This window comes from Manis javanica, chromosome 6 (genome assembly GCF_040802235.1).
Source record: "Manis javanica isolate MJ-LG chromosome 6, MJ_LKY, whole genome shotgun sequence".
NCBI lineage: Eukaryota > Metazoa > Chordata > Mammalia > Pholidota > Manidae > Manis > Manis javanica.
Window position 1 is genome coordinate 45,555,574 of NC_133161.1, and position 22,364 is coordinate 45,577,937.

At 44.3% G+C, this 22,364-nt stretch overlaps 2 protein-coding genes across 8 annotated transcripts in view; one reads left to right on the plus strand and one right to left on the minus strand.

Annotated features, from left to right (window-relative positions):
* SCRN1 (secernin 1) overlaps positions 1–5,586 on the plus strand; it is a 56,714-nt gene extending 51,128 nt beyond the window's left edge. For all 3 annotated transcript variants that reach the window (XM_037027482.2, XM_037027481.2, XM_073238662.1), the window contains one exon: positions 1,549–5,586. In XM_037027482.2, the coding sequence (XP_036883377.1) occupies positions 1,549–1,707 (159 nt within the window). In that variant the 3' untranslated portion in view covers positions 1,708–5,586. The remainder of the gene's footprint in view (positions 1–1,548) is intronic.
* Positions 5,587–8,505: 2,919 nt separating this feature from the next.
* The window catches only part of WIPF3 (WAS/WASL interacting protein family member 3), a 100,313-nt gene continuing 86,454 nt past the window's right edge, over positions 8,506–22,364 (minus strand). For 3 of the 5 annotated variants that reach the window (XM_073238658.1, XM_073238656.1, XM_073238659.1), the window contains 3 exons: positions 12,645–12,721; positions 11,602–11,665; positions 8,506–10,679 (listed from right to left, as the gene is read on the minus strand). In XM_073238658.1, coding sequence (XP_073094759.1) covers positions 11,615–11,665; positions 12,645–12,721 — 128 coding nt within the window. In that variant the 3' untranslated portion in view covers positions 8,506–10,679; positions 11,602–11,614. Of the gene's footprint in view, positions 10,680–11,575; positions 11,666–12,644; positions 12,722–22,364 lie in introns of all 5 variants that reach the window. The other 2 variants (XM_073238657.1, XM_073238660.1) reach the window with 2 other exon arrangements.

Here is a 22,364-nt window from a genome sequence, read left to right on the forward strand (position 1 = left end):
TAAAAAATAAAGTTATTCTTCAAAGTGTAACTCCTCTGTCTTACCCAAAGCTTTGGTAAATAAAGTTACAAGACATCAAACAGAGGCCAAGACCCAGTGTATAACCACAGCAGCCATTAATGATGGATTCTGTATCTAATCCAACCTCTGCCTTGCTGAAGGGAGAGGGACGACCATTTTGTTAGATGCTCATCTGCTTCCTAAGCATTTATTTAACGACTTGGAACAGGTCCAGTTTGTCCTGAAGAAAGGGACACCTTTTAAATACATTGGTGCATGCATTTTGTATGGACTGAGTGAACTTATTTTCTTATCTTCAGTGTGGTGGACTATATAACAAGGATATAAAGGGCAATTTCAATAGTAAATCCAAATGAATTCAGGGAATATCTCTGAGAAGAGCAGTCTCACTGTTCCTCGAGCTTGCTCGTGTATGTCACAGATGTGCCCCTGGGACTTGTAAAAGTCAGTTATTTTACATCTGTTCTCCCTGCCAGGCATTTCCCCAGAACCATGAATGCTGCCACTGCCCTGCACTGAGTTTTGTCCAGGGCTGTCCCCATTAGCTCCTGACACTGCATATTTCTAGGTGGATGACAATAATAAGCCCTGAATAAAATGTCACTTGGTGATGCATGGTTTTATGGCTACTTGACATCTAGAAGGCAGAGGGCCTTGTATTCTGAGCTGTTCTACACAAAACTTCAAAGAGAGGAGACTAATGAAGTTGGATGGGCTTTGAAATTGAGAAATGCCTGTTGGTTTGAGTCACAGGCAGGGTTAAAAAGCGGTGGTGGGCGATGACAGCAGCTTCTCTGTTCTGGGACTAATTAGGCAAATGAAAGCTTTTCACTGTCATCCACTGTAAAGGAGTGATTCCCACTTAGCAGGAGATCTCACACCCTCAGAAAAAAAGTAAGTTAGGGATAGACATGGTATGTGTTTATCCACTGATCCATTTATCCATTCCTTAGACATTTATTGGGGATGCCTGCTGTGTTCCCAGGCACTGGAGGACAGAGACAAGCCTAGTTCTCACTCCCTAGGAGATCATAGTCTAGTAGGGGACACAGACCAGTAGACAAAACATTACAGGACAGGAAAAGAACAACTACGGCAGAAGGCATTGGGTTGTGGGAGGCCAGAGGGAAGGCATTCAGAGGCCTGAAGACAGGTGAAAGTCGACCGAGCATTGAAGAAGAGCAGGGGTGCCTGTGCGGTGGTGAGAAAGAGTAGCCTGGGTGGGAGGAATGCTGTTCAGTCTGGCTGATGAGGAGGGAGATGGGGGTGTGTGGCAGGAGGGGAGGCAGGGAAGAGCCTGTATGTTTCCAAGGGACTTTCCTGACTGTCACCCAGGAGTCTGTATTTTATCCTGAAGGCAGCAGAGAGCTGTGTAAGTGTTCCAAGCAGAGCAGTGACATAACCACACTGACATTCTAGAATGATCCCTGTGGCAGTTGTGTGGGAAACAGATTGAATGGGTGGGTGGCCCCTGGGAGGCTGTGAGTGTTCACTGTGATGACCCCCACTGTCCTTGTCCTTCCTCAGGAGCAGGGTCGCAAGCTGAGGAAGACCATGCTGGAACTGGAGAAGCAGGGCCTGGAAGCCATGGAGGAGATCCTGGCCAGCTCTGCACCCCTGGACCCCACTGAAGTGGGGGACCTTTTCTTTGACTGTGTTGACACGGAGATTAAGTTCTTTAAGTGAAGTAAGCATTCCCTTTCCCCTTCTTATTTAAAATTTCCCACCTTACTAAATTACCAGCAAAACAAACCACTCTCCTGTTTGAGTAAAATGAGAAAGTTCAGATGTGTTAAAGTCACACTGTTCACTCATGTTCTGCCTTGAATCTCAAAACATCCCCTTGTTCTGCAACATAGGCCTGCTTCTTTTGCAGTGTGACATGTACCCCATCTGCCTGCTGTTCGATTGTATGACTAACTGTGGATTTTAAGCTGCTATGATTGTATTTCAGTGACAATGGACAGGAGGACTAGAGTTCATCAAGCTTGAAAGGCAGGCCCGACAGTGCAGAATTTGTGGGAGACACAAAGTCTTTTGAAATCTTCCTCTTTTGCTCAGTAATGGTTTCCTGCAGGTTAGCAGAAGTGTTTCTTGGGCCCAGGGCTCTTGTGTGTGTGCTTGAGAGAGAAGCTTCCTGGCCTCCCTTATCCTGAGTGCATGCCTGTAGTGCACATGTGTCCTCTGAGGGACAAAATCAATGGGGAGGAGTAAAGGGGGCTCCTCTCCAGTCCCAGCTCCATCCCGAGTCCCGTGACCTGAAGGAGCCCGGCTTCTCTGCACTGTGCTGTGTGCGGTGCGCCTGCCGAGTGCCTCCAGGCACAGGAGAGCTGGTCGTCTGTGTTAACTGCACCCTGTCCACTCTAGAGGCTCCGAGGCACCATGCCGGTGACTTCCCACATCACTGTGGGGACCTTCCGAAAGGCACAAGGGCTCTCCCTGAACAACTGCAGACCTACCCCTTGTAGGCCTTGTGCAGAAATGATTCTGGATCTGCTTCCTGCCATCTAGTTTAGGATTAATGAAATGGCGCTATGGCAAAGTTCCACCCCATAGAGCTGTGAATCTCTCAGCTAATGAGGAAAAGGAAAGGAGACAATCTCAGCTGTCTAGATTCCAGTTAAAGTAGCTGGCCTCTGAGCAGACACTGCATTAACTCAGCAGAGACTTTAATTAAACTGATTTGCTTCCAGCGTGGAGTTCGCATGAAGGATTTGACTTAACCACCGGAGCATAGAAAAGCCTGTGAGGAAGACCATATGGGCTCAGCATTGGGAAGACAGAGGGCAGGGAGGTGACAGATGGGTGTAGAAGCATTTTGCTCCAGTGCAACAACCCAGCGCACCCTTCCTGCTCAGCCTGTTATATCCCATCAAGCTGTGAGGGGAGCAGCTGGCTTTCCCTCTATTTCTCACACCCCACATTTCCCAGTCATTGTTCCCAGGATGCTAGCTGAAGCTGCAGGTGGTGGTTGGGGGGGGGAGGCTTACCTCTGGTTCTTGAAATTCTTAACTGCTGGTTGCAATGGAAGGGGTCAGAGATGATTAATAGAAGTGTATGTTAATAGAGCAGCTAGTGGTGGAATAGCAGCTTAGTCACTCCACCTCACTGTGCCATCTAGGCCCAGCTGTGCTTTGTCACTGATGAGAATTTGCAAATGGAAATGGGAGTGTCAGTAGTTCTGGAAGTGACTTAGAGTCGGTGACTCCTTCTCAGGAGCAGTGTGCCTAGGCCGTGGGAACCAGAAGGGGCTTGGGCCCCATACACAGATGTGGACACTGAGGGTCACAGGTTTTATCAGAACAAATCTCTTCTTCTACCAAGTCTGCTTTAAGAGTGCAGGCATATGGGCACTATGTGCTTTTTGCCCACAGTTCTGTAAAATACATAAAATCACTAAGTGGTGAGAGATGGGAAGAGTATTTGGGCTGACAAAGTCAACAACCACCATTCATGGTGGCTTATAGTTACTGAGAGTTGTGTCCAGGCTTGGCTGGGCTTTCAGTGATGATGAACTTAGGATGTTCTTTTAGGTGGGGTGGCCGTTCTGGTTGTCTCACTATAGTTGCTAAGGGGGATTGGGGGAGGCTTGAGGATGATGTAGCTACCTATCCCCTCCTGAGTCCTCCTGTTGAGTGGTTATTTAACACAAGCTGCTGCAGAAAGCCACTCTAAAATTTTACCATGTGGTCTCACCTCTACCTACTATAGAAACTTTTCATCAGACCTGACATGGCTGAGATACCCAAGGTGATTTGGAGCTTGACCAAAAGAAATGTAGTGCGAATAAAATACAGAGGCCTGCTTTCGTTATTGTGGGCCAAAGGTCACAGATAACCAAGCTGGCCTTATGCCCTTACCCAGCCATTGTGGAGTGGGAAACACAGTGGCTACTTCTAGGAGGGGACATTGGCCTTAGTCCAGCACCTCAGAGAGGGGCCAACCCCTACTAGAGCGTAGTCTTAGCCAATGGGGTCTTTCACAATTGTGATGCTTCTGAGTCACCACTAGAGGGTGCAGCAGCTCTCCGCGGCACAGACTGGCAGCCATTAAACAGGGCTGGGATGCTCCCATCAGGCAGGGGTGGTCTTGTAGAGTTGAAACCCAAATAATAGCAGGAGACAGATTCTTTGTGCAATTGGAATTTTGTGTAGGGAAAGCCCAGAAAAGGGCAAAGAGTCTGCTGACACAGCATTGGTGACTTTTCTCTACTCATATTAACAGTTTGAAATAAGTTGTTGGATTTTGAGCAGGGGGTGGGGGTGGGGGCGGTGTTTGTCTTTAGATGCTCCTGACACTGCTTTTGAAAATGCTTGTCATTGTGTGGATAATTTCTTGACCAGGGATTGCTTTTCTAAAGGCTATATGGGGAAAATGAATATTCTAGCTGAACTCAGAAAATAATGTTGAAAGGTCATTGTGTAAAAATCGGTTCCTAAAATATCACTTGTGTACTCATTAAGACTTTGAGGTGGGGGCTGCACATGCCTTGTGCAGAAAGAAGACATGACCATAAAGGGAAGGACCCCTCCCCCACACCCATGACCCATAATCAAACATAAGCTGCTTCATCTTGTCTAGTAAAACAGGATTTACCATAGATAAAGACAACCCTCATGCTTACGGGGGGGCAGGGCTCCAGCAAAAGTAAATTAGCAAAGCAGAAGTCATATTCTTTCATGTTTAGAGGTGGTTTGGAACTTTAGGTAGAACAAGGGTATATTTGAAGGGTATAATTGAAGGGTAATTCTTTAGTGCCTGGTAACAGAAGGTGCAGTGTTATTATTAGAGTCTTTCTTACAAGCTATCTAACAGAGCAGATGTATGCCTATTAGATATTAGCAGTGAAGTTCCTTCACTATTGGGTGAATTTTAGGTATAAAAAATAATTATCAACCAGGCAAACTACTTTGCCTCCTAACTTATGTCGTCCCACATTGGTGCAGGTGTTCCACAGCTCCGGCTGGCCCAGTAGGGAAGCCATGTGGGCCCAGGGCATCTGTTAGGGAGCCACTCACTGCCTTCTGACTGAAGAGCAGTGCAACCATTTATGGGGAAGGTCTTCAGCTGAGCTTTCAGCGTTAGGTCGGGAGCACATAGAGGGAGGAGAGAGGAGAGCATATCTACCTGGCCATTCTTAGGTGAAGGGGAGGAGTGGCAGGTCACAGGTGCATGCTGTTAGAGCATTACTCTGTGCTTCCCTGTAGCTGTGGCCTTTCATCCCACACAGTCCTACATCCCAGCTCCCCTCCCATGGCTTATGTCAAGTGTGCTTTTTCTGATTGACTTCAAACATTCCAAAATGTCAGATGCAGATTTCTCATGGGAATAAATATGTACATGTTTGCAATCATGCTGTGAGAAGTTAAGTGTGTGAGCTGGAAAATGCTATTGGCAGGGAATAATAAGAAAGAAAATCTTTCTGTCTCCTGCAGTGGGAACTGACTGTGTAGTCTTAACAGCATTTTGTAAAATATCTACAAATGAGATTACTTCCCTAACCAGTGCTTGCCCTTGGAATCGACTCTAAATACATCAAGTATACAATAAAAATACTGAAATGAATGTCCAGTGGCCTCTTGTGTTTCATGAATAAATGTGGGCATCAGTCACAACATAGAAAATGTATGAAGGGGGATATATTTTTTGATTGGAATCTTCAGAAAACCCAATCAATTCAGTCCTACATTTTATACTGTCCCATTTGTAAAAAATAAATACAAAACCACAATGAGATACTACCTCACACCCATCAGGATGGTTACTATAAGAAAAAAAAACAGAAAATAATGTGTGGGTGAGGATGTGGAGAAATCCACACAATATTGGTGGGAAGAGAAAATGGTGCAGCCAGTACAGAAAAAATATGGCAGTTCCTCAAAAAATTAAAAACATAGAGGTAGCATATAATCCAGCAATTCCACTTCTGAGTATAAACCTGGAGGGATTGAAAGCAAGGTCTCCAAGAGATACTTCTATACCCATGTTCATAGCAGCATTATACACAATAACCAAAAGGTAGAAGAAGCCCATGTGTCCCTTGATGGATTAATGGATAAACAAAATGAGGTCTATCCACACAATGGAATATTATTCAGCTTTGAAAAAGGAAGGAAATTCTGACAGATGCTGTAGCATGGATGAACCTTGTGGGCATGATTTCACTTAGCCTGGATGCTAAGAACTATATGATTCTACTTATATGAGGTAGCAAGAGTTGTCAAACTTATAGAGCCAGAAAGTAAAATGTCATTTGTCATGGGTTGGGGAGAATGGGAATGAGTTAGTGTTTAATAGGTACAGGGCTTCAATTTTGTAAGATGATGAAAGAGTTCTGGAGATGGTTGCACAACATGTGAATGCACTTACCACCACCGAACTGTACATTTAAAATTGGTTAAGATAACAAATTTGTGTTATGTGTATTGTACCACAATTAAACAAAAACAAAAAACATTCTAGAAACAGAAGTCTAGATCATCAGAATGGCTGGTGCCATCTATGCCAAGCATCTTTACTTTAAAGCCATAGTAGCTCCATAGGGGAAAAGGATGCCATTTAAGATAAAAGCTAGCTCTCTCCGCTCGCTCTTGTGACCTAGAAATGCCAGATTTGCTTCCATGATGTTGTCTCCACCTTGACAGGAAAAATGCAACTGAATGTTTTATTCATGAAAATAGACTTAAGTCACTGGCAACAAGTGACCTAGATCAAGGTCAGAGTAAATGACTACCCCATTTATATCACAAAGAACTGCTAACTCTTTAAACTTTATTCTCAGCTTCTTTCTTCATAAACATAATGTACTCCTGCCAAGCTGCAAGGGGACAGAGTTTGCCAGGCTGCTGTAACAAAGCACCACACACCGATGGCTCACACAGCAGAAATGTATTATCTTACAGTCTGGAGGCTGGAAGTCTGAGAAGGTGTCCCTGGGGATGGGGCCTTCTGAAGGGAGACTCTGCCCCGTGCTCCTCACCTGGCTTCTGGTGGTGTGCTGGCAATCTTCATCATTCCTTGGCCTGTAAGAGCATCATCCTAAATTCTGTCTTCATCTTTGTGTAGCATTCTTCTTGTGTGTCTGTGTTCAAATCTCCCCTTTTTATAAGGACACCAGTCATTTGGATTAGGGGTCCACCCTACTTCAGTATGACTTCATCTTGACTAATTATATCAACCCTATTCCCAAATATGTATTCTGGGGTTAGGACTTTAGCATGTGAATTTTTGGAGGACACAATTCAATCTACAGCAGAATAGGTTCATGAAGGATGCCCAAACCCCCTAAGGCACAGGATGAGAATTTGGAATGAGCTTATGGAGCCCATAGCCCTTCCCATGAAGTTGCTCCCCTCGCCCTTCTCAACATCACCTCTCCCACCCTTAACTCTTAACTCCATCAGGGGTGCCTAAAATTATGGCTACTTCACTACCTTCCAGAGTTGCTGGCTTTGAATTTCAGCATCCACATTGTCAGGTACCTTGGGCCACTGCTTTTCTTCTCTACTCAGTGTGGCCCTTTTGGTCATTAAGGAGCTTATTTGTACCTCCAATAATAAGAGAACAGGTAAAACAAGTCAGGCCCTTAACTAATTCAGACACAAAGTGTGTAGTGGCTAACTTTGAAATGAGTTTCTAGATGAAACTATATTTCGGGAACATCTATGGATTTTAATTATTGATCCCTCCTTGGGGAGGAGTGCAATGTGGTCTGAGCAGCTCAGCAAACTCTGAACAAGTCTGCTTGTGATGGAGCGTGGAATAAACAAAGTGTTTGTACCCTAGAGTGTGGGGTGTGCCGACACCTGGGTGTGTTGTGGCCCAAGAGTTGAGGGCTTGTCTAGGTGCTATGTCACTGCATCTTCACCACTCTGTCCTTAGGTACACATTTGTATGCCCATTTTACAGATGAGGAAACAGGCAAAGACTGGTTAAGTAATTCATATTCCCCAAGTCATTAAGAGGTAAAATAGAGATTCAGATCCATGTTTGCTCCTCAGCCAGCTTATCCAGGAGGTAACCTCATATCCCCTGTGCCACGTTCCAGAGAAGGCACTGGACAACACTGCAGCAGAGAGCAGACGATAGTGCCCCAGAGGAGAATCTGAGGGGGGCTGCTAAGTGTGCTCGAGGTTGAAAGTTGCTCCATTTTAAGTGAGAGGAATTTATAAACAATACTCTTTGCCCCTTTTGTTTTAATTAAACTGAATATAATGTTATCTACTTTAAAAAAATGCATTTGACAAAGTTTTCCCTTGGTTGGTTTTTCCAAATACCTATTAGTTGAGTTAGCTACAAAATCCAGGAAACATTATGTAGTTTAGTTAGAAATGTCTGCTCAAAAAAGAAAAACCATTTCTAACACAGTACGTTATGGCATCTGTTGGGTCGTGTGTAAATACCCCTTCTGCTGTCATTCTTAGGAGCCCTTCAATTGGTGCCAGTGACAGTGCATGAGTTTAAACAAGGAAGTTACCAGGGGCATTTCCACATTAAAGTTTATTAGATACAAAGAAATAAGCCTACAGAGGGAACATCAATAAATAGAAAATAGATGGGAAATGCTGGGGGAGTCACAGATGACATCAGTGAGAATATCAGGATGGTTGGGGGCTGCGACCATGAGCTCACGGTCTACAGGCTAAACCTTTGTCCCGCCACACACGAGTTCAAAGCGCAAAGTCAGTGATAGGTCTCAAGGAGTGACGGACACCAGATTCCTGAGAGTTCTCCCTAACTGCGATCTCTGGTTTATGCTCATCCCTTCCCTCTGCCCTTGAGTAGTTTTATTTTAATTTCTATCTCAGCAGTGCAGTACAGGAATGTATAAACACCTCATCAGGGCAGGCTGTCTACTCTGAAGGTGGATTTGCTTTTGTCAAGGGCCTTCTGAATCATGATAATTAAAACCCTTGTAATTACTTTATGTAACTGGGAGGGAGGTGGAGTGGATAATGTTATAAAAGAAATTCTGACCTTTCGAGAATCTTCCAGAGCCAATAAAATGAGTCGGCTATGCCCATAGCTGATGACCTGCACATGCATCTTTCCGGTGAGTTAGCTGCTACAGTTCAGCATGTTTTACTCCCCAGTGGGCACTTGGCCTTGCTCGGCGCTTCTCTCTGGAGTAAGCAAGCACACCAGTAACGTGGGCCACCACCTCAGGCTCTAGACCACGGCGAGGCGTCCGAGCAGTCACAGAGCTAGAGCCCTCCTAGCCACTATGTTTTCTGGACGGCGTGGGCTGGACATGCTGCCCGAGGTATGAGCACGAGTGGTTGTGGTTGTTCCAAAAGAAGCATTGTTCACTGCTCTTGTGGCTTCTTCCACCCTCTTCCTTGAATCTGTGGCTAGTTTGAGCACAGGCAAGGGCTCGATCTGTTTCTTTCAGTTTTCTGTCCTCCTCTGTCACAGCTTCCCCTCCAAGGATGTGGAGCACTGGGGTCAGGCAGCAGGCAAAAACACACTTCACTTTCCTTGCCAGCTCAAGAAAAAGGCGTGAGAAGAGCACTGAGAGTCTGTCTGGCCAGCTGCACACTCAAGGCTGGCTGAGCCCACACACTCCTTCCCCCAGAGATGCCCTCACGGGGAACAGGGCACTCTCAGACCACCTGGCTTCTCTTTAGCTCAGAAGGGAGCTAGGTTTTGCCTGATAGGTGGTCCCAGGTTTCCGGAGGATTGGGGTGGGACACCAGATTTTATGTTTCAGTCTATACTTTTTTGTGTCATCATTTTCCATGGAAATCCAGTATGTGGGGGAGAAAAAAAAAGGCCTCAGGAATAGAATCAGTAATTTACTATAATAATGAATTAAACATGCTTCTAACTTGGAGGGAAAAATACCAAAATCTCATAAAGCTCACCTCAGCCTGGCTGTTAGGATGGGGCTGGGGCCTGGGAGGGGACAGGAGGAAGGTCATGGAAACTTGGGTAGGAGAGGTACTGTAAACAGTGAGAGCGTTGGCCACTTGTAGGGTCATTTCAGTAACAAAAGGGGCCCTGTGGCTGGCATTGGAGGGCCAAGCCCACTCTTGCCTTTATTTTGCATTGTATTTACATTAGGCAGCAAAAAAAAAAATCCCTGTACTGCAAAATGGAAGCGAGACATGGCATCTCGTTCACTGGAGGCTGTGTGGCATTGTCTGGGTGTGGGAACACACTACTCTCTGAGCTGCGTCATTTATAAGGCATTATTTGGTTCGATTTTGTAGTTTGTGTGATGAGAATAAAAATCATGCCAAGAAGAAGCCACTGTGGATACTATGACTTTGGGACTACTTGCAGACTAAGGAATCTTCTAAAAACGGTTCAGGACCTAGGAAGGGCCAGCCTGCACATGTATTTACAGTGGTGGAATGGACACTATCAGGTGGGGACAGGGCTCTATCTGTACTGACAGACAAATGCCAAGATGCATTTTTAAAAATGGAGATACGATGTGTATGGTTTTTTAAAATTATTGACTACAATACTGATTTAAAGCCTGTGCAAACCACGTATTTACAATAAATAAATGCTCCATTCAGAGCCTGTATGTCAGCTGAATTACATCGTAAGTATGGTGAGGACAGACACATTCTGTCTGTGACATGGAACCCCAGGTGGCTCACAGGATGTTGGCTTCATCTGTCTTCTCACCGGAGTGTCTTTAGAGATAACTGTGGAAACATGACAACATTACCAGGTTGTGTTGGAAGACTCACTACACATAAATGGCGCCCCCCCCAATCTTGCCCCAGAAGTGGGAAGCTTTCCCTCATTCATGGAAGGCTGCCAGGCGTATGGCCCATCACATGCAAGGAGGTGATTTTTATCCACAGACTTGTGGGTGGAAAAGGGATGAAATGGGACATACAGCTGATGGTAGGTTAGATGGGACCTAATGCCATTTCATAAACATTTATGGGACCAAGCACTAGCAGATTCACTTGACAGAAAACTCAAGAAAAGCAAAGAACTTGCTGGAGATCCTCAGATAAGGCAATGGAAAAGATAGAAAGGGTCCCAGACCTTCAGATTTCTGGTCCAGGGCTCCCACACTGCAAGGACCACCATGAAAGAAGAGTGCCCCCGAGGGCATTGTTTGTTGTAATTTCTATGAGCAATTGCTTTTTGTCTCATTGAAGTGAAAATGAATTAAGCTGGTGCTCAGCAAGACATAAAGATCTCGACCATGGGATGCCCAAGGGAGACTTTACCATCCACCCCTGACTTTATGGGCTTGGGTGATGTAGGTGTGTGCCTGCTATGAAGCCAGGGACCAGATACGGCACAATGTTCCATCCTGCTCGCAACGAGTGAAGGTGAGGGTGACTCCTGTCCTGGCAATTCTAACATGCCAGGAAAAGCAGTGAGGTATGGTGGAAGGAGCACTGGACAAGGAGTCAGAGGTCTGAGCATGTGACCCTGGACAAGTTTCTTAACCCCTAGAGCTTTATTTTCTAGTCTGACAAAATGATTTTAAAGGAATTGCTCCAGCTTACATCACAGTTACTAAAAGGGTCAAGTGAGATAACACAGGCAAGTCACGTGAAAAATGCAAAGAACTATATACCATAGGGGCTATTTTTTGATAGTTACTGTATTTTTCTGATCACAGGAGTAACATATTCATTGTAGGAAGTTCAGAAATTGCAGAAATGCACTAGGAAGAAAGTAAAAATCAGCCATCATCTCCCAGAGAAAATGCCTGTTTATTTTGTGTATACCCTTCCTGTCTTTTTTCCTATGCATATATACTTTGCTCTGCAATCATGCACCCAGTTTTGAGCTTGTGACCAACTGAGAACGGTTGGTTATTGCAATTCTTGAGTTAGCTATGGTTAGAAAAGGTGTGTGCGTGCTCGTCCTCCTTCAAGGAACCTAGTCCCTTCCTTCTTATGTCACCTTCCTTGAGGTTCCCTACAGCTGCAGAAGGGCCCAATTTAACAGCAGCCACCCTCGTTGACCTTTAGAACTCTGAAAAGGAGGAGGCTAGGGTAGGACTGAATGTGTGTTCTTGAAGAAGAAACAAAGGGAGATGAGATCCTACGCTGCCCAGTGAGAGGCGTCACCGCCACCCAGCTAGGCAACACTGTACAAGTCGCCTGTGTGAGGATGAGGGCCTTTCCTCAGAGACTCTGTCACCTGGGTTCCTTACCCAGCTTTCCTCTAGCCACCAAGACTTCAATTGGGATTAACTTTGGCCAAAATAAATAATAATGCTGGTGGGGGAAAAACCTTGAGGGTGCCATGAAGCCAAGTATTCTATGTGAAACCATGTATTCTCTAGGTGAGAGAGAACAAGGAGTTGTGTCTTCTGCTAGAGTTTTCCTCTCAGGCTTCTCAAGCCACTGTAATGAGGGAAGAAGGGAGTGACTGTTGTGGGAGAATCCCAGAGGGGCTCAGGGCTGCCCACCTTGCTTCTGTGTGTAGTGGTGATTCCAGAGAAGCCCCCCTTCCACCCTTCAGATAATGAAATTGTGTTTCATTGCAGCTGGAACCAAAAGTACACTAGGTGGCTTTCCCTGAGGGGAAAAAGTCAGGAAAAATGTAAAGATGTTAGGCAGAAAGCACTCCCTGAACATTTCTGTGCTCCTTGAGAATTCCTGGTTTTATATTCAGAGACCCGAGGGACGCATTACCTGAGAATTTCTGCCTTTGTTATCATCGGAGCTCTGCCCGGCTGCCTCAGCGTGGAGCCAGGGGCCAGGAGTACGGCCTGAAAGAAACAGGAACGATCTCACCATCTACTGGCTTGGGTCCTTCAGAGACACTCTGGCTCAACCGGCACGCAGAGAAACAGCAAAGGGCCTGAGGGTAACATGAGCCGGTCAATCTGAAACGGGCAGCCTCCTGTGTTTCCCACTCCCTGCTTCTATGCCACAGACTGTGGACACGGGGGCAGCATGCTGGGAGGAGAACAGGTGATAAAAGCCTGCCACCTGGATGCACGTGAGAGCCTCTTAGCTCAAAACAAACCATCTCCAGACTTGCTCATCTGTCCAGTTCGCCACGTGCCAAGCACCATGCTAGGGTTGGTTAAACAAACGAGTAAGAGATAAGTATATGCTGACGTAAATCAGGCTCTATTCCATGGGGAGTCAACTCATTCTCTAAAGTATGTTTAAATATTACACAAGTTATATATCAATATAGTGTCATAATGAAGAATTCAAAGAACACAGAAGAAGGTAACAGAAAAAACCCCACACCCAACCTAAAGTGCTCCTTCTCTGCCTGCCCCTCCTTCTCATTCCGATTTTCTTTAAGTCACCACGGCTAGAAGTCTGGTGTTCAGCTTCCCTGATCTTTTTCTTCTTGGCCCTTACTTACGTATACATGTATGCACGCAGGTACATGGTTTGGTTGGTCTGGCCTAGTTTTAAACCTATATCCCTAGGCTTCCTGAACTTCTCCTGTGAGTCAGGTATTCTGTATGGTATCCCGATGTCTCTGCCCTGCTTCCGTTGAGGACTGGGATTTAAATAACTATGTCCCAAGCCCTCCGAACAACTCAGGCTGCTGTGGTATTTACAAAGCAACATAAAAGCAGATACATTCATCATGGATTATTTATAATAGTCAAAAATTGATAGTAACCTGTGTTCAACAAAAGTATTTAGAAAATCTAGGGTTCATTACCATCTGATGGAGTACTAAGCAACTGTTTGAATGTTTATAAAGACTCAAGTAATTTGGGGTGATGTTTGAAGTGTAGGAGAAGAAAGAAAGCAGGCTAGAATGTAAACATATAAATATAGAAAATATTTAGAATGTCTAACCTCAAACTTTTAAAAAGTCATAAATATAAATAATATACTAAACCGGTTCCTCCTCAATTTACAGTCTTTTTTTAAATCACAAGAAGTACTTTTCTAACAGTAGACTCATAGACACTGAGAAGTGAATGGTGGTTACTGTTGGGGAGGAGTTGGGGTGGGTGGGTGGGGAAAGGGGGTTAGGAGGCACAAAAATTCTCAATCATCACATAAGTTGGTCATGGGGATAGTAGTAAAGCATGGAGAATATAGCCAATGATTCTGTAACATCTTATGTTGACAGATAGTAACCGCACCAGTGAGGGTGAGGGTTTAATAATATGGTAACTTTGAACCACTGTGTTGTATACTTGAAACCAATATTAGGTTGTATATCAACTATACTTTCCATTAAAACAAAATAAGTATTTTTAAAGTTTTCTGCAATGAACATATAAGTCATCTTAAAAATCTGCTAAGATACAATTTTTTAAAATGAACTATCACACAGATGGGTCTCTACAATTTATAAAACATTAATCCAGTGGGTATTGTAATTTTCATTAAAATATTTTTAAAAATTAATGAGTACATTTGTTCTAGGAGAAAGATGCTTTTGGGCAAATACATAGGGAATACTATATTTTTAACCCATTTATTAACTAAAAGAGACTGATATACAGCCCCTGAGCCAATTCAGTGTGGCAGTATGGCTTTGCAAGGATTGTTCTTTGATTCGAGAAACACCAGTCTATTAGAGAAAAGCCTTCTTCTGGGCCAGAGTTTCTTAACTTGGCTCTACTGACAGTGGGTTGGGTGAGTCTTTGCAGGGCAGTGCCTTTGTGGTGTAGGCTGTTCAGCAGCATCCCTGGTCTCTACCCATGCCCAGGCCTTTTGTAACAACAAAAAAAATGTCTTCGGGCAGTGCCAAATGTCACATGAGGGGCAGAATCCCAACTTTGGAGAAACACTGGGCAGTGAAACAGGCTTCTGCACAGGTAAGTAGTGCCCACGAGTGTTCATAAATATGACTGGAAACCATAGCACAGCCAATGGACAATTAATTTCTTCATAAAACAGGAAGGAAAACACTCCATCTTGTAAAGGGAATTTTCCTGCTGTTAGAAGTGGGTGGCCGGGTGCTAGATAGGGTGACTCAGGGTGCTTTCAATTCAAATACCTCCTTAGAGGCTTTTCCCTTAGGAGATGCCACTAAAATCTCTTAGAATTCAAGAAGTGGAGCCACTCTGCTGGCCTAGTCCTTATGGGCTGTTTTCTCACAGAATAGTATTTCTGATTCACCAAACAGTGATTTTCAGACCTTTGGTATCACACTTACAGGAATAAATTTTTTTAACGTCTCTCCCCAGTCCTGTGCGTCGTCTGCACCCAGAGCAGCCTGAGTGGCCACTGCTATGGCCTCTGGGTTACCAGAGGCCCTGCCACACTGTCACTGTCAGCTGGGCTGCGGGAACTGCTGCTCAAGGCCCTTATGCCAAAGACCTCTGTGAACTGCGGGCTTAAAGAAGGAAGTCTGTGCTTGGGCTGAAGGAGCAGAGCTGAAGACCAAGCTGGCTTCCAACTCTATTTTTTGTCATTTGTAAACCAAGCCAGCCTTGTACCTTTCCCTAGGCACAGAGATATTTTCATGTCAGAAAAAACACCCATTCTGGAGCCAATGAACAGGAGAGTAAGTACTGCAGGAACTTGGAGAACGTCCCAAAGGGTTTACGAACTGGGCTGGGTATTAGAGCGGGTCTCTGACAGCCTCCTGGATTATCTGCCAGACTTGGAGTGCAATTCATGTGGGCTGGGAAGGTTGTTGGCAGAAGGTGGGCTCCTAGGGGAAGAACATCTACCCTCAGCTCTGGCCAGCACGGTTTCTCCAAGGTCTGGTCCACATGGCCTAAGGTGGAGAGCTAGCACAGTGTGGTGTTGGGAACACCAGACATGGAGCAGAGAACCAAAGCTTTGCCCCCGGCGGTGACCAGGGGCAGGTCATCCTACCTCTCTCTGGGTTTCTTCAGCTGTACATGAAGGAATTGGGCTGAACAACCTCAAGGTGCCTTTCCTATTGTAACACTGGAGGTCTCTCACAGTCTTGAAGTAAAAAAAAAATGACAGTAAAAAAATCATTTCACTGGAAATGATAATTTTAGTATTAGGCAGATCTAAACCTTATAAACTGCATATCTGGCCTTTCCTCTCCTTCCTCACTGTCAAGTCACAGTTCAGGTTGGTCTGAGACCCGTCATTCCTTCCTCAACCACATCCTGCTTGTGCAGAACTTAGAGGGGTCGCCTGACATACCTCGGGCCTCAGACCAGGAGTGAGCTAGTCATAGTCACTCTCCCAATGATTTGGACTTTTAAAATTAGTTTTTAATGATTATTAAAAGTAATGTGTATTGTTAAACACTTGGACAAAATAAAGAAAATAAAAATCACCCAGCATTCCATTATTGAGTGAGAACCACTTTACACTTTAGGGACTGTTATTTCTAATCTCCTTTTCTCTGTATGTGTTAACTTCTTCTCCCTCTCCATACAGATTTACAGAATCATTTCTTTTTTAATTAAATTTTGGTCCTATTTTACATACTTTGAGTATATTGGGTTCTGTTTTGTTTTTACTTCTCAAGCTAGTGTTAGTATTTTGCCACATCACCAAATATTCAACCACCCTATCTTCCTGATGCACAGCACTCCATCTCATGGCTCTGTCCTAATTCATTTAACCCCATTGCTGGAGATTTGTGCCATTCTCAAAGTTTTTATTCTGTAAATGGTTGAGCAATGTATATAGGTGTGGACACTTTTATTTATTAACTCAACAAGCAGTTATTGTGTGTCTGTGTGCCTGGCCCCATTCTGGGAGCTAGAGATCAACCAGTGAATAAAACTGATACTGTTCCTGTCCTCCAGGGCTTACACTGTATTGGGGGAGACAGGAGACAGGTGCATAATGTGTCAGGAGTTGACAAATGCTTTGAAGAAAGTGATAAGGCAGCATGAAGATAACAAAAGTAATGAGGCTGGAAGGGCTGCTATCTTACAGACATTGATCAGGGAAGACCTCTCCGACAAGGTACCTTTGACCAAAGACCCAAACGAGGCAGGGAGTGAATCCCCTGGGTGTTTGGAGAAAGTGTCCCATAAAAGGAACAGTATGGGCAAAGAGCCCAGAGGAGGGAGTGTGCTTGGAATATTCTACAAATTTCAGGTGATATGTGTTGTTGGAGCAAAATGAGGTGGGGGAGAGTGGTGGTGGTGGTGGACAGCTTGTGGTCTTAGGAGCCATGATTGGACTTTCTGACTTGGAGTGAGGCAGGAATTCACTGGAGGATTTGGAGCAGACACTGGTCTTACTCGACTTGGGCTTTAGATGAATCACTCAGGCTGCAACGAAGAGCAGGGAAACCTGTTAGCAGGTTCCTGTGGCCTCCAGGTGAGAAATGACAGTGGCTTAGGCCAGGGGGGAAAGTGGCAGGGGAGGTGAGAGAGAGCAGGTTGGGAGTGCATTTCAAAGGAGGAGCCTCTAGAGTTTACTGGTGAGTTGCATGTGGGAGCAGAAGAGAAAAAAATAAGCCCGAAATGACTCCAAAAGTTTTGGTGGAAAAAAAAAAAGGAGGGTGAGCATGCAGGAAAAGAAGAGAGGAGAGGCTGTCAGGTATCTAAGAGCAGACACACTTCAGAAGGAGTGACGATGGATTGTGGCTGACACTCTGACCACTGGATCTGGCCACTTGGAGGGTTTGCTAAGGGGCCTTACCAAGATAGGGCATGGAGCATGCCTGCGAGGACAGGAGGAGAGGAAATGGAGGTAGCATTGACTGCAAAAGGAGCAGAGAAATGTCTCAGGGGCCAGAGTAGGTCAATGGAGATATTTTATAGATACAGGCAGACCTTGGAGATATTGCAGGTTCAGGTCCAGACCACTTCAAGAAAGTGAATATCACAATCAAGTAAGGGCAAATTAAGTTTTTGATTTCTCAATGTGTGTAAGTTATGTTTATGCTATTCTGTAGTCTATGAAGTGTGCAACAGCATTATGTCAAAAATAATGTACATACCTTAACTAAAAAATACTTTATTGCTACAAATGCTAACCATCACCTGAGCTTCCAGGGAGTCATAATCACTGATCACAGATCAACTTAACAAATACAATAATGAAAAGCTTGAAATACTGCAAGAATTACCAAATATGACAGAGGTACGAAGAGAGCAAATGGCTCGATACAGAGTTCCTACAAACCTTCAATTTGTACAAAATTCAGTATCTGCGAAGTACAATAAAGTGCAATAAAGGAAGTATGTCTGTATTACAGCACCTCTGGTGATTCAGAGGAATAAAAGAGTAACCTGGAAAGACAGGAATAGCGGTGAGAGAGTGGAATGCAGGAAGACACCCTATGAAGGGGTGCAGTCAACAGTGACAATCAGATATGGCTCAGGTAAGCACTCAGGTAAGCACGGGTCAGCAATCCTTACTGCGCAGCTGCCCTCCACAAAGGTGGAAGTAACTTATCCACCACTGGCTGTATCTACTGACTTTCTCAATCTTGGGACAGCAAATCCTTTGATTTTATGACATGAACCACCCAGTACTGTTCAAGTCACCAATATGCTTGATGGAGGAGTTTCTTTGCTAATGAAATAACAGAGGCTAGTTTTGCTATAAGTATTTTAAAATAGGAGTTGGACTACAATGAGATACCACTTCATACCCATCAGGATGGCTACTATAAAACAAAACAACAAACCCCAGAAAATAAGTGTTGGTGAGGATGTGGAGCCCTTGGGCATTGTCATTGGGAATGGAGAATGCAAAAAACAGTGTGGTGGGTCCTCAAAAAATTAAAAATAGAATTACCATATGATCCAGCAATCCCACTTCTGGGTATGTACACAAAATAATTGAACACAGGGTCTCAAAGAGTTATTTCTATACCCGTGTTCTTGGCATTATTCACAATAGCCAAAAGGTGAAGCACCTGACTGTCCACTGATGGATGAACTGATTAACAGAATGTGGTATACATGGGGGAGGGGCTGGGGTGAGAGTGGGAAAGGTGAGGGGATGAGGGGGCATGAATGTTCTCAATCATAATATAAGCTGGTCTTGGGGACGGAAGTGCAGTATGGAGCATATAGCCAATGGTTCTGTAACATCTTCCTATGTTGACATATAGCAACTGCACTAGTGGTGGTGAGGATTTAATAATGTGTGCAACTACTGAATCACTGTGCTGTAGACTTGAAACCAATATAATATTATGTATTGACTATACTTCAATAAAAAAAAGAATGTGGCATACATGTACAATGGAATATTATTCAACTTTAAAAAGGAAGGAAATACTGACTCATGTCACAAAATGGATGAACCTTGACATTATGCTTTGTGGAATGAGCCAGTCTCAAAAGTAAAATACTGTCTACTTATATGAGGTACCCAGAGCAGTCAAACTCAGAGAGCCAGAAGGTAGAATGGTGGTGGGGAGAATGGCGAGCTGTTCAATGGGCAGAGAGTCTCAGTTTTGTAGGATGGAAGGAGTTTTGGAGATTGAGTGGATGATAACATGAATATACTTAACACTATTTATTGTACTGTACACTCAAATTTGGTGAAGATGGCAAATTTCATTTGATGTATTTTTAAACCAAAATTAAAAACAGAAAGAAAAAAAAGGAGTTAGGATGTAAACACAAATTTTTAACCAGCCACTTTCCATTAAACTGTCATGATTGGGAAGGTTTTGCTGCGAACACCAGCCTGAAGTGCTGAAGTTCAGTAATGTTATGTTCACGTTATTATGCACCCAGTCTCCAAAATGCCTTCCATCCTGCAAAACTGAGCCTCTCTACCCACTAAACAACAGCTCTCCATTCTCCCCACCACCATTCTACTTTCTGGCTCTCCTCCCTTCCTCCATCAAAGTCTAGATTTCTTAAGAGCACATCAGGGACTCATTTCCATCTAAATCTCTCCAGTGGGTCCGGGCATCAGGACGTTTCTGTCCACATGATGCTGGTGGTCCTCTTCCTCCCATCTCTATGTGAATAAGTTTTTATGACCTATGTATTTTTCCCCTAAGAGTCCTCCTGGTAGGGCTTTTTTCACTTTCTGTGTGATGTGGTACAATGTACATAAGATTTACTATTAATGATGTTTAGTACATTTACGACATAGTGCAACTATCACTTCCATCTAGTTTCAGAACATTTCATCACCTGTACCCATTAGCCATTACTCCCCATTCTCCATACCCCCAGCTCCTATAGGGCAGCTGCTAAATCTACTTTCTGTCTCCAGGGATTTGCCTATATAGGCAAATACTGGATATTTTATGTAAATAGATTCATGCAGTATGTGGTCATTTTGTCTGCTTTTTTCACTTCTGTTTTCCAGGGTCCTCCACTTTGTAGAAAGTGCTAGTACTTCATGCCTTTTTATTGTCTAACAATAGGCCACTGCACAGCTAGAGCACAACTAGTTCATCCATTCATTAGTTGATGGACACTGGGTTGTTTCCAGATTTCGGCTATTGCAAATAGTGCTGCTGTGAATATTTGTGTATGAACTTTTGTTTGCATGCCTGTTTTCAATTCTTTTAGGTGTATACCCAGGAGTGGAATGATGGGTCATAGGGTAATTCTATGTTTAACTTACTGAGAACCTAATGCATTTTTAAAAAATTTAAAAAAGCTAGGCAAAATCATCCCACCAAAGGAAGAAAACAGCTAATAACTGCAGAATGGAGAGAGGGCAGATGGCGACTGCAGTCACTAAGCATCAGGTATCTGTGTACTCGGCATGTGTGTTGGAAGAAGAGCAAGAAAACAAGCAAGTGGGAGGAAACAGACAAAGCTGCTTCACAAGAGCGTGGAAACACTCATCTGACAGAGCCAGCATGGCTCCCAGACCACAAAGAACTCTAACCTTGGGGAACCCGGTCAGTGGTGAGCAGGAGAATGGTAAGGAGAAATGGAACCGGACAGGCAGGACCCCTATCAGACTCCTACTGATACAGTGACAAGGTTTGACCCTGAGGCTCACAGGGATGCCAGGAACACAGTTATTTAGTTGTACTAGGAGGCTACTTGAGTATTGCATGTCCACCAATGACACATCAATCTAAACCCATATCTTATTTCTGAAACTGCAAATGCATGTTCTGGTCTGTAGGATGTCAGTTCATTTAATAGGTTTTCTTTTTCTTTTTTTAAACTGTACCTTCCTGAGTATCAGGAGATTACCTTTGGGTGTGGGCAATGATTTGGACATGCCTCTGCGATGAGAGGAGAAACAGCACAGCCTGTCCACCACACACTGCTGGAGAGGTGCATGGACCATCACCTTTCTTCTGTCCTCAGGGACCAGGCTGCACACCATGGGCTCAAAACACAGCTAAGGTTAGATGCGAATTTACTGAGTCTGAAGGTTGAAAGACTCCACAGCATATAACTGAGAAAGGCTGTATAACAGAAAGAAAATTTTAAGAATACTTCTCTAGAATAGTTTGGGGCAGAGATCAGCAAAATACAGTCAGCAGACCAAATCCAGCCAGTGCCTGTTTTTGTAAATAAGGTTTTATTGGTAGACAGTCATGCCGATTCATTTACATATTGTCTATGGCCACTTTTATGTTAAAACAGCAGAACTGGGTAGTTGTGACAGAGACCATACTGCCTGCAGAGCCTCAATTAAGTCATCCCTGGCCCTTTAGAGAAAATATTTACTGACCTCTGGTGTAGGGTAGGGGTCACCAATTGAAAAGCCCCAGCGGCCAGATGGTCACATCCACGTGTTGCAGTCTGGGCATAACAGGGAGCAGGGAGGTTTGTGGCATGAAGATGGCCAGTGAGCAACCCCAGCTTAGGGAAAGGAAATGAGCCTGAAGGTATACTACTGATGGGCCTCACACATTCTCTAAGTGCGTATTTTCCAAGAGCACAGGTTTTCCTACACCACAGACAAGTGTAATGAATCATCAAGACTACATATTCTTGATTTATAACTTGGTGACAGTATAAGAAAGAGAAATTCCTTACTTCTCCCCATAGCCATCTGTCTGGGTCACTGGGGTCAAATCTCATTTATTAAAGGCCTCTGCGGTCCTGGATCTCTGGGAGGTGCCAAGTTGACCCTGTTCATTATCCTATCCTCCTGACCACATGGACAGGTTTCTTTCATTTACTCTGCTGACACTGGGTGCTTCTCTGGTTTTTATTTCCACCTCAAAACCAATGACTGACAAACCTAGTCATTGGTTTCCACTCCTAAGCTTACCCCTGAGCCTTGGACCTGTGTACACCCTACTCCATCTGCCCCAGAACATCTCCCCTATGCAGCACCTCAACTCACCATGGCCTTCCTGCTCCTTCTTGGTGCCACATCCCTGTCCAGGCCCAGGCAGATCCTCAGGGATTCTCAGCTCCTCCACTTCCCTACTTCCTCTCACCATCTGATCCCTAAACCTTGCCCACCCTCACCCCAGTCCAGACTCCCACCCATTGATTCTTTTTTAAAGTATAGTTGATATACAATATTATATTGGTTTCAAGTATACAACATAATGACTCAAGGGTTACATACATT